Raw genomic sequence first — 17,660 nt, 5'->3', positions numbered from 1 at the left:
GTCGACTGACAGAAAAACAACTGTTAACATTTAACAAATATCAGAAAAAGACTGGTGCACGGGTTTCCCTTAGTCATATATAATTTGAAAACTGAAACATTTTGAACCGTTGATCAGATAAAAGAAGAGATTTTCGATGACAACTTGAGCTCTGAAACTTTATTTGCCACTTTTAAAAGTCATGTTTCACAACTGATAGACCAGTAATTCATAAAATACTTGGAAAAAATGTCCAGTTCATTCTTCTTCTTCGTCAATTATCCTGTAGAAAACCTCTTTTTCAACACAGACCTATTTAAAACTGCACAGTTTACAGCACCAACTGTACAGTTTTCCAATACAGCAGCATATTTCAGTTTTACATTTGCAGCTGTATTGAAATTTTTTGTGTTTGTTAAAGCAATAAATGGCTACCTTTAAACATTCATGCAAAAACAAGCAGTCATTTCTAAACACTGTGTGGAGTTTTGAGATTAAATTTTAAATACATGTCTCTACACCAGGTTTGTGCACTTTCATCTGAATATACAGAGTTCTCATTGATCATTTCATTGCATGCTGAATCTACTGAACAGCCTTCCCCCTTAATGCAGCTATACAGATGTAGATCATTCTGGGTTCATTTTAAGACCCTACTTGTTTCAGTTCACAAAACTCTGTAGATCACTGCTAAGTTAACGGATGCACAGATGCTCTTATCTTTTATTTTAATGTCTTTCAAAGAACAAAAGAAGAACAGTTATTAGAATGGATATTCTTACTTTAAGGGTTTATCTGATGATCCTGACTGCCACCAATCCAGTCAGTCTGGTCATATCTCACACCCATTGCTCACTGATAAGAGGGAATCACCAGTAAAGTGAGGATCGAGTAAAGACTGTGGTATGAGAGAGCCTGCTTGAGGTTCAGGTCTGAGATTATTCCTCATGGACAATTGATTTTCTTTCCAGTGTGTCCCTTTTTATATTAAAGAGACAAATATTTGTTGTGCTGCAATAATAGCTGCCACAGTATCTCTTAAACCACACTGATACCTATTAGAGTGCTTTATCCAATATACCCACCATCTCACAGCCCTTTATAAACCCTCTAAAACTGTGATATGAGGGGAAGCCGGTTCTAATATATAAAATGCTAGGCTGGTATTCCTGTAAAACATTATAAAATGATTCAGATTAAATACCATGAGGGGGTTCTTGAAGCTCCATTAACAAAAAATGCCATTTTTCCAAAAAAATTTAAAATGAACAAAATGTATTTTTTGCTATTTCCTTAAAAAAAATAATGGATGGGAAACTTCTCAGATTTTTTTAAGGAAATAGCATCCAGTAATGCGGGCCACTTCCCCATTTCCACTTCACATTTCCCGTGCAAAATAAGCATATCCCCTGCCCCCTCCCAAAAAAGCTTAACTTTGACATTTTTTGCCTCTTCCTGCACTGATTTAGACGAGTAATCCTAATCAAACACATAGCCAAACCAAATATGTAAGCACTTATGCCCAGCTTGATTTTCTTTTAAATAAAAAAATAACAAAATAAATCAAATGAAATAAATAAATTACAACCATCCATCTGAATAACCAACCACCAAAACAACCATCTTCAGTTATCTTAACATATGTATACAAACAACTTAGAATCGATACACTCGCTATAAACAATTTATGATTTCACTACTTGTATGTGAAACATCGCTTCTAGTGATGAACCCAGAGAATTGTGAAATGTTACAGCTGCCTCGAGTTTCACTCTACTCTCTGTAAACATCTTGGAGCTAGGCTTTAAGTTTTCATCTCAGCGGTTTATTTCATCCCGTCGTTGTTGAAATCACTCACAATCTCCAAACTTTCATATGTAACACAAACGTACATTTCTTTACGTGGGTCTGCCACCAGTTTCAGGATGCAGTTCAAAGTTCATCATCACATTGAGAGCTTTTCATTTTTTTAGGCAGTAGCCATGACAAAAAAAGAATCAGAAGAAGAAAAAATAAATACTGCAGCCCTTTATCACGGGCCAAAATCTGATGTCGGGTCTGTTTTTTGTTCTTCACTCCAGGCTCAAGTCAAAAGGAGATTATCTTTTGAAGGATGTAGCTGCTAAACTTTGGAACTTTCTCTCCCTGGACTAAGATATGTGGGCGCCTTAAAAAGCGGCCGAATGATTAGACTGGATTTTGTTTGATACAATGTTTTCTATACTTTTGCATTTCGGCCCTTTATTCGTTTGCAAATGTGTTTTAACTTAAATGTAAAAGGTGAAATATAAATACACATTCAGGCGTGCTTTACATTCCATTCATCTGACAACTTTAAGTGATTATTTTAAAACATTGGAAAACGTTTCACTATGTTTTAAGACAACTGAGACTGAATAGTACATTATGAGACAAACACCAATATCATGGCTGTGCATGTCACTGTGGCCCGGGTCTGAATGGCGTTATTTAAAAAGATCAATAAAGTTAGTTATAGCATGTATCATGCATCACGCCTGAAAGGGGCTTTACTTAGTAAGTTGTGTAGTTTTTTTCAGATCTTCAGTTTACTGTTTTGATTCGCTCACCTCAGCTGTGCTGCTGCATTTCAGTGAAAAGGCTCAAAGAACCCATTTATAAGCCGAGCTGCAAATTATGGATACAAAAAGTCAGGACATATCAGATGAACGTAGTGGAGCATTCATCGGCTAATGTGACTACGGCTTCTCAGCTAATGTGCATCTTGATGAATCATTTTCAGTTGAATTAACAGAAAACATGAAAACATTTCAAGTCATGATAAACATTAGCTAACTGCTAAAAAGCTGCAATTACGCGGTGTCTTTTGGAGAATTTTAGAGATCGGCTGATAAGCTACGTTAGGCTTTTGCAACCACCCCATTTCAATCATTTCTTTGCTGCATTAAAATGAGAATGGAAAAAGGGGCTGATGCATTGCACATGCTCACCAGAGTGAATCATTTCTTACAAATTAGATATTTTTTATCTTAATGCAACCAAATAGCCCCAAACGATGTCAGTGCAGCAAATGAACAGTTACTTTCCAAACACAGGCATTCAGGCAGCCAGGTAGCCGTTTCTGTCTTCCTGTCAGCTGTGCAGAAAAGTAGGCCACTCTGCACGTCCATAAGTAGCAGCTAAATGACATTGGTTTTACTAGGACGTTAGGAAAGAAGATCATTAATATAATTAGCATTCCGCTGTGTGTTATAATTATCCTCCACATGATGAGCTATAAAGCGACTTTAATTGTATGTTACGCTCCCTTAACAGATGTAGTTAGATAGCACCGCGGGGAAAGCAACAGAAAGACCAAACAAACTGTGGATTGGGATGCAGAAGGTCCTCGCAGGGTCTCGGTGAGCAAACTAAAGCTGGAGCAGAATAAACAGATCATTCTCCACTGACCTCAAGTTTTGGTTTTGGAAACACTGCACTGAATGCACTCAAAAGCTGAACAAACACAGGCATGCGATAATGTGATTAACAGACAAATCCTTCAGGTGGTCCACTAACATGATGAACCCAGAATTTAATCCCACTCCCATCCTGTGGTTAGCAAATGTTAGCTGGAGCTATAAAAAATTGCTAACATCAGCAGACAATCACAGCACTGATGTTTAAACAGTGTAACATCTTCACCTTCTTATTTTGAAGAATTAGCATGCTCTTTGAGTTACATTTTGGAAATGAAAGCACCAAATGACAAGTTAATGGTTTCGCCAAAACCAGTGGTATACGTCGATGTATACGTCAAGTATTGCTGTTCTCTATCACACACTTCCTGTCTTTTTCTCCACCATCCTTGTCAGGAATAAAGGCCTTAAAAATTTTTAAAAAGCTGGAGGAGGGGAAGCTGTGTTATTCTATAACAGATCTACAGGTATGTGGGCCAAAGTAGAGGATTAAACTACGATAATCATAATAATCGCTTTCTCCGTGAGAGCTCATATGATGTACCGAGAAAACCAACCAAACGAGGCTTCATCGTGAGTCACATCACATCCAGTGCAGAGACAGATGGGAGAGAGGCACAATCATTTAAAAAGCTTCCAGAACATTTCAACTGATCCCCCTCTCCAGATAGATCCCCAACCTCAAGCCAAGCTGCCCTAAACCACCACGTTGGTAGCAACTGCTACTCAGTTCTACTCAACCATTCCTGCAAACACACTGACATAACTGAGAAAAATTCTACACGTGGAGGTCACAAATTCATATGATAAACATGCGACGGTCTGATGACTTTATGACACACACAAGAAAAGAAAAAAATCTACACGCACTAATTGTAATTGTCACTCGCTCTGTTTTTTATCCATAGCTGCTGTGCTTTCCCTAGACATTGTTTAAAGTTTATTCATAACACTTCACATGTGCCATTCCTTAAACTGACACTTCCCAGCTCCACTTTCTCTCGAGCAGGAGAGGATGGATGACCTACAAAGACGTTCACTCCCTCGTGCACTCGTCTAAACATTTTCTTAGCCTACACAAGATTGTCCAAAATGAGATACGGTCTCATTACTGGTTTCATTTTAACACAGACTTCAGTCATGCAGATGAGTTATCAATAACTTAACGGCTTCCCAGCCTTATGGATGAGACTTAATTATCGGTTTGCATCATCAACCTTTTAATTTCTCATTCCTCCACCTCTTTTCATAAGGGTGGCGCCCACAAACATCTAACTAGCCTGGAAATGAACTGAGTGGTTCAAATGCCAACTTTTTACTACAAGAAAAGAATTAGTCAATTCTCAAGAGTTGATTTTACTTCCAATGTTACACTTGGCACTTGCCGATTATTGTTCCACTGAGGATATCTGAGGCTTCTTCTCTGTATTGATTGGCACATCCTCAGGCTGTAAACAGCTGCAGCGGTTGCCATTTACTCATCGCAGCTCAGCTCCATTTCTCCTGTTTGGATTTATGGCTTCGGTAATACCTCATATAGACGGCATGACGGTGGGCTGTGTTCCTTGAAACCTTTCAAAATGTATTTAGCTTAATTTTTAAAAACGTGAAATACTGTCTAGATTCAAAAACACATCAGGCTTTACCTTCTGCATGGATAACATCCTCTGACTTTCAGCACGTGCAATTAAGAAGTTACTCAAGATGTTTCTGGGATTTAACATTATCGGTTAGGGCTGAACGATTATGGAAAATAATATAATTGCGATTTTTTGCCCCAATATTGCAATTGCGATGCGATATGCGATTATTTTTTAAGGTCTTTGTCTTCTGTATTATTAAACAAAGACAAGCAATACATCATATAGTATGGCCAATACTATATTACATTAATTTTAAACTGTTCTTTCCTGGAAGACAGACCTCTGTTATGATGACATGAGGTGATGCATGAATTGATGACTGACATTTTTATTTAACTTCTTCAATCACAACAGTATATTTGAACATACACAATAGTTTATTTTTAGCTTACAAACATCTGAGCATAAAGTGCTGACAAGGAACCCTGGTGTAAACATTAAAATGAAAGTCAGTACAATGTGCAGATTGCAGAAATATACATAAACAAAATCAGTGGCTTTACCACACTCAGTTTTTCGACATCTGTGAACTACTAGACAGTCATTCAATTAAAAAATAATATTAAATAAATAAAACTAATAAATAAAAAATACACACATCTTACTGATCTCTGCAGTCAGTAACATTACACATAAAGTGCAAACATAATAGCAATTGTATAAACACACACACAAACACGCCTTTAAAATTTAAAGGCGTGAAATTGGACGGTCTAGTTCTGATTAGCGTCACCGCTGTCTCGGTGGAGTTTAATAAACTCGGCCGTCTGCTTCTTGCTATCTAAAATATAACCAGACACTGGCGTAAATTCTCGACTGTCTCATACTTCTGTTTAATAAGTTTTCTGTTTGACGTTTAGTCAGCTGTGTGAAAACCAAGGAGGAACCCACCCGGGGGATTAATAAAGTTTTATTTTATCTAATCTAATAACTTTAATCTCAGCCAAACCGATTTACTCACGAACAAACAAAACACTGAAAAAAGCCCAACAATAACATTTTTAGGTTGTCTAAGTGACTTATATATTACGTTTAACCCGAGCAGCGAAACTCCGCGGTGATCTGAAAATGATGTGCCGGGAGTTGTGCCGTTCTCGGCCGCATCAGTAACCCTCGAGCTCCCGGCTAGCTGTCGAGCTGGTGGGTAGCAGACGCCTCTGAAAACGTCGAAGCACTTTTGCAAATATGGGATATCTTGATAAACCGAGCAGATATTTGATGTTTACACAACTACTTTCTCGCCTGAAAATATTTTAAAAGTTTATTTTGTGACCCAGAAAGATTAGTATGAGTAATTTTAAAACTTAGTAGCGGCCGCCATTGTTGGAAACTGGAGTTTGGCTGGGCCGCGCTATGAATTCTGGGATATGGTAGTAATTTGGACAGCCTTCGGCGCGTCGCTGTGACGTAATCGATCTACAAATGCGGCCTCAGGAGGATGCAGCCCATGAATTTGGACATGTCCAGAGTATAATCGCAGCCTTTGCGGTTAGAAAATTGCACTTGATCATGTCGCGATATTATCGCAAATGCGATATATCGTTCAGCCCTATTATCGGTCTAAGTGTTGTTAATGTGGCTGCCCCTTTTTGATTTGTTGCGGTCTAATCCTTGTTGGATAATCCAGAATCCTATTGAAGGATTTATGGTGGGGGCCTGTTTACTCACTGTGAAGGTGGGCATGTGGAGAGACAACCTAAGATATTATGAGGTGGCTTAGAAGAAGCAAGGGAGCAGCGGGATGCTGAACAAGCACTCGGGGGATTGGCAACGGTGGATCAACCTCGATCCACATTGATGCTTAAACGCCTTCAGCGAGCCACCGTGCAGGCAGGTGGGCTTCAATCACAGCCACTGATAAGATGCAATCCTGCTGCTGGATTTATTTGGAGCTCTGTTCCAATTTCACCATTTAGGATCCTAAAATGTTTATTTTCCCTATTTTTCTTCCAGCTGTGCTTCCTGTTATCTCCTGGTATATTTCCATTAAGATGGCTTCAGCAAATACAATACCAGCAGTGCTATTCCAACTCTTTAATATCAGACTAAAATATTCTGATCTGACAACACTATCACTCAACAGCACGTGTGCACTTTCCAAACCTGTAACACCGTGGCTATGATGAAACAGCAGTTCATCTGATCATTAACACAAATATCTAATCAGCCAAGTCAATGCCTGCAGGCTTGCAGACGTGGTCAAGACGACCTGCTGAAGACCAAACCGAGCATCCGAATATGACAGGAAGGTAATTTAAGTGACTTTGAACGTGGCGTGATTGCTGATGCCAAACAGGCTGGTCTGAGAATTTCCAAAACTGCTGATCTACTGGGATTTTGCACACACCCATCTGTGTGTTTACAGAGAAAAGGTCTGAAAAAAAGAGAAAATATCCAGTGAACAGCAGTCGTGGAAATGCTTTGTTGATGTCAGACGAGAGGAGAATTGTTCAGAGGAGAGCGCTTTGAGCTAAGAGGAAAGCAACAGCAATTCTAATCACCGGTTGTTACAACCAAGGCAGAAGAGCAAAAAGTTGAAGCAGGTGGGCGACGGCAGCAAAAGACCACACCAGCTTAACAACAGGAAACTGGGGGCACAATTTGCACAGGCTCACAACGATTGGACAAAAGAAGAATAGAAAACATCTCCTGGTGTGACGAGTCTCAATTTCTGCTGCGACATTCAGATGGTACCATCAGAATTTTGTGTAAACAACATGAAACCATCCAGCCCGTCTTCTATCAGCAGTTCAGCCTGGTGCCGGTGGTGTGATGGGGTGGGAGATATTTTCTTGGCACACCTTGTGCCCCTTAGCATCGTTTAAATGCCACAGCCGAGCTGAGTATTGTTGCTGACCATGTCCATCGCTCTATGAACACAGTGTGCACATCTTTTGATGGCTGCATCCGGCAGCATAACATACTATGTCAAAAAAAAAAAAGAAAAAAAAACTCTCATCACATCAAAGTAGTTTCTTGAACATGACAAGTACTACACTCAAATGGCCAAAGTGGCAGAGGAGATTGATGTACAGCTGACAAATCTACAGCAACTGTGTGATGCCATCATGTCAATGTGAACCAAAATCTCTGAGGAATGTTTTCCAGCACATTGATGGATCTATGCCGCAAAGAATTACAGCAGTTCTGAAGCCAAAACTAGGTATTAGCCAGGTGTACCTAAAAAAGTGGCCTGTGAGCTTTTCCTTTCAATAAATCTCAAACGTGTGTTGTCTACGGTTTAGTCCACCCACGCCAGATGTACTTAAGGTCAAGTTAACCTAGTTGCCACAACCACATCCGACGGCCTCTTGCATGCTATGCCACGGAGCTGCAGCAGTGATGATGCAAAATTTGTGCCTTTGCAGCTGAGTAGCTTGGGGCCAAGGCTGCGTGGCCCTCTCTGCCTGCCTCAGTTACCATGGAAATAAGAGTTAACTTGAGAGTTGGGGATCTCCCGAGAGAATTGACTGATGTGAAAGAGGGAAGAGGAGGGAGATCTTAGCGAGCCCATTGGCAGCCTACCGCTTAATAACCACGGTTCAGTTAAGATGTGCCTAAAATAGGAAAGAACAATGATGTAATATGTAATTCCACGTATAATAATTTAATTTTGCATGCAAGTTTGCAAAAAGGTGCACACATGAGAAAGAAATCCAAGTGAACAGAAGAGAAGCGTGCTGTAGTGAAAGTAACAGGCACAATGTAGCAGAGGTACTCAGTGGTCAGTTCCAATCAATAACCCTTTGTTGTTGTGCAGCAGTTACACAGTGTCCGAACACGAGACCAAACAAGCCAAAATTCAGATAATTCCTCGCTCCAGTGCATCCTTCCCTTCTGACTGGACCAATTCCTGACACCATATCACAGACGTTCATCCTCAGCACAGCCTCATTGATGTGTCCAGCACCATAATGTTGTTCCTACTTCTGCATCAAGCATTGTGAATTCCAAATTATGTCACATGACCAAGATGATTCAGCCCCCCCTGCCCGAAAGCTTCGCCCAGGCTGAGGCACATGAACAGAGAGGAGACAGCAGTGCCACTGTTGCTGCTCTCCCTAGCACACAATGCCCGAGGAGCTCCGTCTGACGAGTCGAAGAAGACAAATCCAAGGGAAAGAGAAAGACAAGGGCAGCAAAAGATAATGACAACGATAAGAGAAAGATCAGAGTTTTGTTAACCTGCAGGTAGCCTGAGAAACCACCCTAACCACAAAAGGCCAACCAGGAAAGAAAAGGAGGAGGAAAATACATCCAAAATTTCAACACTCCTGCAGTTCAGATGTTAAAAAAAGAAAAAAGAAATTCAGCTTTTTAGAATCCACTGAAGTCAGGCGAATGAAACTAGTCCTCCTAATCACAGGAGCATTTGATAGATGCCACCCTCGCAAGGCTACGCCTCATTGTCGCAGCTCTGCTCGTAGCAATGAAATGCCAGATCCCACTTGAGTAATCAACCACTCCAATGTCACATAAAATCAACGATTATGAGGATGAAGAGGCAAAAAGGAAGGGGGTGGGGGGGGATGCAAAGAGCCAATGGTGAAAGAGCCTTGATTTAGCCTCGAGTAAAGTAGCATATTTTCAAAGATGCAGGGATAGTTTAAAAAAAAAACACAAAAAAAAAACCTCGTCTCAGTCAATGAATAAATGAACAAAGCATAAAAGTGCCATATGGACCTTTATGATGCAGATTAGATGAAGTGAATGCAGAAGTTTTGCTTGACAGATTTAACCGTGTGATGACTAATTAAAAGTCTCACAGCGTAGCCAACACCGTTCTATTGCATCAAGATGAATTATTATCCTTTAGGACTGTAACTTTAAAGCAAACACAAAGTGACTGTTTCATAATAAGGCTTCCAATCTACCAAACTGATCAAAGAGTCCACCTAATATAAAATCATAAAACAGAAAATAGACAGAAGTTAGCAGTAATTATTTTTCTGTCCACTAAATAAGCAAATATTAGACACAAATATCGCACAACAGAGACACTTATTCACAGATTTTCACATTATTGGTTACAATGAAGCAACTCAAGCATATCAAACAGACGTCAGGACAGAGCAGTAACTGTTGAGGGATACATGCAACGCCCGTGTCCTAACAGACCGCTCACCCTTTTAGTGACCTGTGTTTCAGCACATGATGCACGACACCGGCTGACCGGCTTACTCCACAGATGTCACAGGTCATCCCCGGCTTAACTGAACATGTGAGTAAACAACCTCATGTTCTGGGTTAGTAGTTAGTCCTGAGTAGAAAAACAAAAGAGCCAAAATTTTCCTTTTTCTTTTTTAAGTAGAGTTTGTGTTTAACATCAAATATCACAGATCCTTACTATTAAATAAAAAGAAATCCAGGGGGGAAAAAGAACAAGCAAATCCAGGACACATTAAAGTCTACATGCCTCTAATGGACGGCTAAATCGCTTGTCATATCACTGGTCTTATATCACACCTAGTGGTTTATAAAGCATTTGAAAGCAGGGATAGGTAATAAGCCTCGGGCAGCTTTTAGTGGCTGGTAAAAAAGTTCATCCTTTTATGTCTGTGAGAGCAAATCATCAAAGTTTACCAATTCTCTTTCGTCTTGGCCCGACATTATCACAGCAATCTAACACAGAGCAGTGACATTAATCTCACAGAGTGACCTACATCATCACTGCACATTTATTTTTTCATGGCACGACCTGTGAGCAGTTCCCCTTCATCTGCTCAGCTCATTACCCTTTCATCTTGACGAAAATACACGTTAATGACACCATCTGTTGATCAGAGTTAGTCTGGCTAGTCTGGAGGTTATTTTTATTCCCTCGCACTATAATAACTTTTTTGATTGTTTTTTTTTTCTTTCTAAAGAAAGTGACACGAAGTAGATTCATCCACTGTGTGTGATCATGAGCATCCATGCAGTGAGGCAACAAAAGGCAAAACAGTCAGTCCATTTAACCCACAAGACACCGAGCTGCTTTCAAGAGTAGAGTTATTTATGGTAAATAGTGGCAGGAGACTGAAATTAATGCGACCATGTGCAATCAGGTTTTCTTTAAAAGAGTTGCGTCATAGACAGCGACCAGGTTTGTGATCATTTGCAGTCCATTACCATCTTCAAGCAACTTTGTCGCATCAAGATGGTGACAGAAATGCAATAAGACGAGTCAGTCTGTTATCAGTCTTCTATCGAATGTGGTCCAGTCTAGCTGCTTGGTAACCTGTGTGTGTGATTATATAGGAATATAACCAGAATACAACCAGTATTGACTGGCAACCAGTCAAGTCTATTGAATAATTTCACAGCATATTACAATAAATCTGTATTAGTCTGTCTTAGGAATCTGTGTGCGTTTATAAAAACATATGACAATCATTTACGAACCTTCGTCCAGCTGTCTGACCACATCCGGTTGAAGTTGGACTGCAACCGTTTGGAGACAGGCTGCTAAAGTGGTCAACCGGTGGTTGAGGATCTTACACTCTTAACCTCTAAGCAATCACTAGGCACCAAGCCATCCTATTAACATCAGATATTTTTAGATCCATTTCTACTCTAGTGTCACTGAGTCATATGGCAGATATTCTTAATTAAATGTGACTAATTATGGTTTTCAATCATTTTCATGGCAAAAGAGTTTACAAAAACCCAAACTGTATCATATAAGTTGTGCAGAAACACTCGAGGCTTCTGCAGCGGTAAATCCCACTACATAAAATCTGTTTAGCCACGGTTCACTCCAAGACAATGCAGTGATTAGAAGAGGAAAAATGCAAATACAATCAAAGCCTATAATAAAAACTAAAGAGCCACGCTGGCCATTTGCTCCTGCTGTCTGAAATGCCTTTACATTGCGATGTGTTCATCTAATATTTTGAATCCAAGCACTGTGCTGCCAAAAGTCATTCAACCACCTTAAATCATTTAGAACAGATTTATTTTCTAAAAGCAGAAGTTCACTGGATGTGAAAATCCAACACAAAGCTTCTTTTAACCATCTGGGCTCTTCAATTTCTTATGTGCTCCGATAGAAAGAGTTGGTTGGTGTGTGAAACCAGATGTAGAGATGAACCAGTGTGTAGTTTGTTTCTCCTATAGATAAAAAATAAAGAATGAGAGAAAGCTGGAAACAGTGAACTGAGGAGTGTGATAGAAAGAGACTGAACAGATATTACTGTTAAAGGTCACTCTTCTCTTGACAAGCGGTGACATCTGATGTGAAGCATTTATGTGTGTGCTGCCTTCTTTTTTTTTTTTTAATGGCACTCTATTGCTGCCATATGCCTGGGAGCAGCTAAGCCTGGCCGAGGCCTCTGAGGGGAAGGCCTTATGAGTCTAATAAGACAGCAGAAGAAGACAAAAGCTCCTCTGAGACCTAATTTGCAAACAAATAAATACGAAGAGAAAAGAGACGAGGGAAAAGCCACATGTGAATTCTCCTGCAGGAGTATTTTTCTATCCCGAAATCCACATTTATTCCTCCTCTTTGTTTTTATGGTGATATGGCAGAAGAAGAAAAAAAGGTTGTGAACCAAGAGCAAAAGCCGCATCGCTAAAAATGGAACGTGGATTTTAAGTGTGGCTTTTCAAACTCTGAGTTACAAGTTATGATTTTCAGTAGGGAATAAGTGGTAATTAGCGTGCTGGGTGTTGCCACGTGAGTGGGTGTATAAATAAATAGAGCTCAGGGGTGGGAAAGGCAAAGAAGCTGCAAAACACAACCTGGGTTCAAGGGAACACCACTGCTTCTGTCACTGCTGCCGTTCACATGATCAGAAAAGCCGAAGCCCTCTCATAGAGCGAAGAAGAGGCACAAATTTAGAAGTAGAACAAGTTGATTATTTCTCCCCACAGATGTTTGTGCATTTTACACATTCACAAGACTTTCCTCCCCTTTTTAGATCCGTTTTACAGCTTCCTTCTTGGCATGTATGATAGCTTGGTGAGGGAGATGTTGCACCAAAATATCTAAAAGTTTGTACTGCGATTGAGCAGCAGCACAGATAAAAGATAAGGAGGGGTTTGAAGCCCTAAGCTGTCTTTGTCCTATTTGATTTACAACTATCGGTGGCAACAATTCTGTCCCTGTGTTTGACAGGCTGCTTTTCAACCCGCCTTCAGCTGTTGCTTCTGGGAACGACTGTAAACCACCCCCAAAGACAAAGTCAGACAGCATGTTGTTTGAATGATCCGGGGGGGGGGGGGGGGGGGGTTCCAAAAAAGCAGCTCTTACAAACAGACATTGAAAACAAAAAGACGGCACAAGATACTGAAAAGCAGTTACTGAATGTCCTGTTCATTCACACTACTTTTCACCCACTTACACTCTCGCTTATTATAGTTGGTTTTCTCCAAATGCCTCCATTGTTTTCTCAGATTTTGCTTTCTGATGGTGTTTAAAGGCTTTAAGTCAGACATTTTTCCCCCCTCTACAGTTCTACTCTTACTTTTTTCCCCTCTTTCCATTAATACTGTTGACTCCCGGGCCATCTCATCAGATTACCCAGCGGTTTTAGGAGGAAATGTCAGGTCATACCACGCTGACTGTCTTTGAGTTTTGTTGACAGTTCCTTCTGACCCCACTAGCTGCTCCTCTGCAGGACGGCAGTTCTCTGGAGAAGAGAAATCCCATCCATCTCAGTTGCCGAAGAGGCGCGCATAAAAGACACCAAAGTGCTTCACAGTAATTTCACAGCCATCAGCCTTCATCACTATGAGAGGGCAGTGGGTTCAGGATGGTGCGAACCACGGGGCGAAGAAATGGACTCACACTCGGGATCCAGCACTTTCCTACTCACTGCTGCTTTCACACATCTTGAGACAGACACCCAAAATTTGCATTTACGTAAGCTCAAATATTCTTCCTTCTCTCTCTGTCACAACCACACAAAAACTTTTTGCATACACACACGCGCACACACACACACAAACATTCTTAAACATAAATGTACAATATACCCTCTGCAGTTTCACCATACCCGTCCCGTGTCTCTCACAGTCTGGTGAGTCTGCTTCCTCTCTCAGCAGACAGGAAGTTATAATGACAAGAATACGCACGGATGCACACACACACACACACACACACACACACACACACACACACACACACACTTAAATGCAAGCATAACACCTGTACACCTGCATCTACATAGATTTTAATAACAGTCAATATAATAAAGCTTGAAAATACACAAAAAACGTCATTTATAAAGCATGCATAGGAGTTATCACACATAATATTGGTTATGTCCTCACACAATCACAGGCTGCCTCCAGCCAACGCGCTCTGAAGCTCTGACCCAAACCACAGGGAGAGAAAAAAAGAGCAGGCAAAGAATCGCAGGAAGCAGCTCGCCTACTCCAACCAATCAGGGATTAAACATGACTCAGCCCAGCCTCTCATCTTATTGTGGCCTTGAGGCTGTTAGAGCAACTCCTGGGTCAAAGTTAGTCTCTCTGTATTTACTTCTCTCCCTTCCGTCCTGTTCATGAAAAAGAGGTGATGATGGCTACTTTTGTTCCCAGCCTCATCGTCAACTCGCTGCTGCTAGCGCCGCCTTTGTAGTCATTCTTTAGGCCGACCAGGGGTTTAACTTCTGTCCAATAAACAGTCCTGATTTCTAATATATATATATATATATATATATATATATATATATATATATATATATATATATATATATATATATATATATATATATATATACATACATACATACATACATACATGCCTTTTTGAAATGACACTGTCATGTAACATTTCTTTAAAAAGGGTGCTGTGTGCTGGAGCAGCACAGTGTGTGGACTCATGACGCCTGATCGAGCATTTGGGGACCAGAGGGAATGAGAGAGGAGATTATCAAGCTCCTAAGCTAGCCAGCTGCCACTGGAGCTGTGTGGGCAACACTACATCCTGTCTCCCTTTTTTTTTTATCCTCCCTGCCTCTTTCATGGTCACTCTCATTAGACAGTAGTGATAGCAGACATCTCTATACGGAAGTACTGCAGGACATAAGGAGAAGGAAAGGGAATCAAAAGCAGAGAACCATCAAAAATCATGCACACTAAATTTGGAAAATTCCTTTTCTCTCTGCTGGCATGTTATTCTGACAGTCATGATGGTGGAGCTTTTGTACACCTGAACCACCTGCAAGCCCTCTTATTAATTTTAAACAGTCTTCAGACTCCGATAATAAATTTGTGCTTAGAGGTGGTAATCGTAGCTCGTTGTATAGCACAGTCACGACACAACTGTGTCACAGAAGAACATGAAGTCTTTTCACTTTTGCTAACTTCATCCTAATCCATTTGCAACCACAAGGAGTCACATTATAGCAGCTCCTGCAAGTCAAAGCATTAACGCTCAATTAATTAGTCAGTTTATCGATAACTGCATCAGAAGGAGAAGGGACACAGTGTACAGTCAAAGCAATAATGTATCCCCCGTCTAGCTGTATTGAAATTAAAAACCTCCTTTTTCTACTCTTGAAAAATTGATCAGGAATTTTTGTATGTGTGCATCCTTAACATGGAGGACACAGCTGAAGAGTTCAAAAAGAAATCTATCAGTGGTGTACAAATACTCATTCGTTCTGACACGAGTAAGTGTGTGACAGCAGACAAATGTTTGTTGCTGTTAAACCATCCCTGAAAGGGACCTGTCAATATTGATGAGTAGACATTGTGTGTTCCTTGCTTCCTCGTGTGGTTTCTCAAAACCAATCTAAAGACTCACACGATCAGCCCCAACATCCTGGTGCAGTCTAAGTGCCTCAGCAGACCTTCTGGGAAATACACACAGCGCAGCAGTTTGCAATAAAAGCCCCGAAATGATGCTCAAACCATTTCTCACATCACGCACAACAATGAAACCAGCAACAAAAACATCAAAGATTTTCTTTTTCAGTTTTACCCAATTAAGTAACTTCCTTTTGCTTACACCAAAGTTTAATTTCGGCTACACGCCGTGATAAAATCCAGCAGACCCCTGTAGACATCACAAGACTTCTAGTGTCTCACACTCCAGCTGGAGCTTAGACGTGCCAGTGAACAGTCCACGTGTGTGTACAGGCACAGCAGAGTAGCTTCAGCCTTGTAAAAATTATTGTGAAAATACATCAGCCTTGAGAGGGATGTCCTATCTGTGAAGACAGCTTGCATGAGCAAAGAATATACAGTAGCACTGCTGTGGGCTGCATTTGTGACGATTAAAAAAAACAAATAAATAAAACAAACTTCAATCCAATTTCAAGTTACAGTGACGTTAAATTAGACGCAAAATCTAAGCGATAGCAGCCTGTTATCATCCCTGCATCGCCGACACACTGTTAGCACAGCCACAGCAACACGGGGCTGCCGGTACTGGAGGAAAACAATTATTATCTCCAAATAGGGGGGCCCCATCCGTAGAAATTTTAATTAAAAGACTGGCAGAGTTTCATCTCAGTGTGACAACTCCATTATTTCTCAATGATAAAACAGTCTCCTAGCAGAACAAATTCAATTGGAATGGAGTGACTTCCACTGGCGGTTTAAGTGGGCAGGCCAAGCTAATCGTTTTCCTGACCTTGGCATTTTGATATCCAGGGGAAGTAGTGTGGTGAGGCCGAAATTAGCGTCATTATTCAAACGCGGTGTCGAGGGTAAGTCTGAGCTCAGTTGAGCAAAACTTTATTTAAACTATTTATTTTTGAAACAAGGAATACTAAAGTTCAACAAATAAATTAAAAGGGCAACGCCGGCCTCTGTGCAGCCTGTTCATCCTCCTGTCGTCTCGCAAGCAACAAAGAAATAACCCCAGCTCTACTCACCCTGCCCCACATCCATAAATAATACCTTTATTTCATCGCTAAATCAAAATATTTAGGATACTTGATGTAATGAATCCAAACTAGTTGTAATTAGGCAAGCAGAAATAAATAAGCCACCCTTTTATTTTCTGATCTGCACGTATCATTAATATGCTGTACTGGTCTTACCTTCATCTGGATCATTCCTGGCCGAAGCCTCCAGGAGCGCCACGCTGGCGGCAAACGACACATGTTTCTTGGGCTCTGATTGCTGGAGGCTGTTAGCAATGCGTCCCTTCTTGTCGGCCTTTCGCTTCTTGTTTTGCATCTCCTTCTCATACACAGCCCATCTCTTCAGCTGCTGGGTACGCCGCTTCTGGGCCGCCCGCAGTCTCTCCAGACTGGGCACCTTGTCCAGCTGCTGCAGCTCTTGGATCAGCTCCAGGTGGTTGGCCATGGTGCCAGGTTGGGGTGGGGTGGACAGCAACACTGGGCGATGGTAAAGGGGTGAACTGGAAGAGAAGTAGGATTCTAGCGAGGGCTGCACCTCCGGCCGTGGCCTCCTCCCACGATCGTTATCATCCTTTCAGCGGCAGTGAACGACCTGGAAGAAGAGACGGAGGGAAAAGCTGAGCCACAAAATGCCAGCTATAAACTATTATCACTTTAATACACCAGTAAATAAAACGTGAAAGTTGTTTGATGCTTGTTATTCAAGCCGACTCTGGACTTTAAAGTTGTAAAAGCTCTACATTGCAGAGTCTATTGGGACACACTGACATTTAAAAGAAGTGCTGGTCTGACACACCACA

General features: G+C 40.9%; 1 protein-coding gene across 2 annotated transcripts in view; it reads right to left on the bottom strand.

The window, feature by feature from the left end:
• Window positions 1-17,660, bottom strand: part of ppp1r16b (protein phosphatase 1, regulatory subunit 16B) — a 97,713-nt gene that overhangs the window by 46,934 nt on the left and 33,119 nt on the right. For both annotated transcript variants that reach the window (XM_080890668.1, XM_080890667.1), the window contains exon 2: window positions 17,038-17,452. In XM_080890668.1, coding sequence (XP_080746794.1) covers window positions 17,038-17,305 — 268 coding nt within the window. In that variant the 5' untranslated portion in view covers window positions 17,306-17,452. The remainder of the gene's footprint in view (window positions 1-17,037; window positions 17,453-17,660) is intronic.

Source organism: Rhamphochromis sp. 'chilingali', assembly GCF_963969265.1.
Source record: "Rhamphochromis sp. 'chilingali' genome assembly, chromosome: 9".
Classification (NCBI taxonomy): domain Eukaryota; kingdom Metazoa; phylum Chordata; class Actinopteri; order Cichliformes; family Cichlidae; genus Rhamphochromis; species Rhamphochromis sp. 'chilingali'.
Note: the sequence above shows the minus strand (reverse complement) of the source record. Positions and strands in the feature narration are given on the sequence as shown.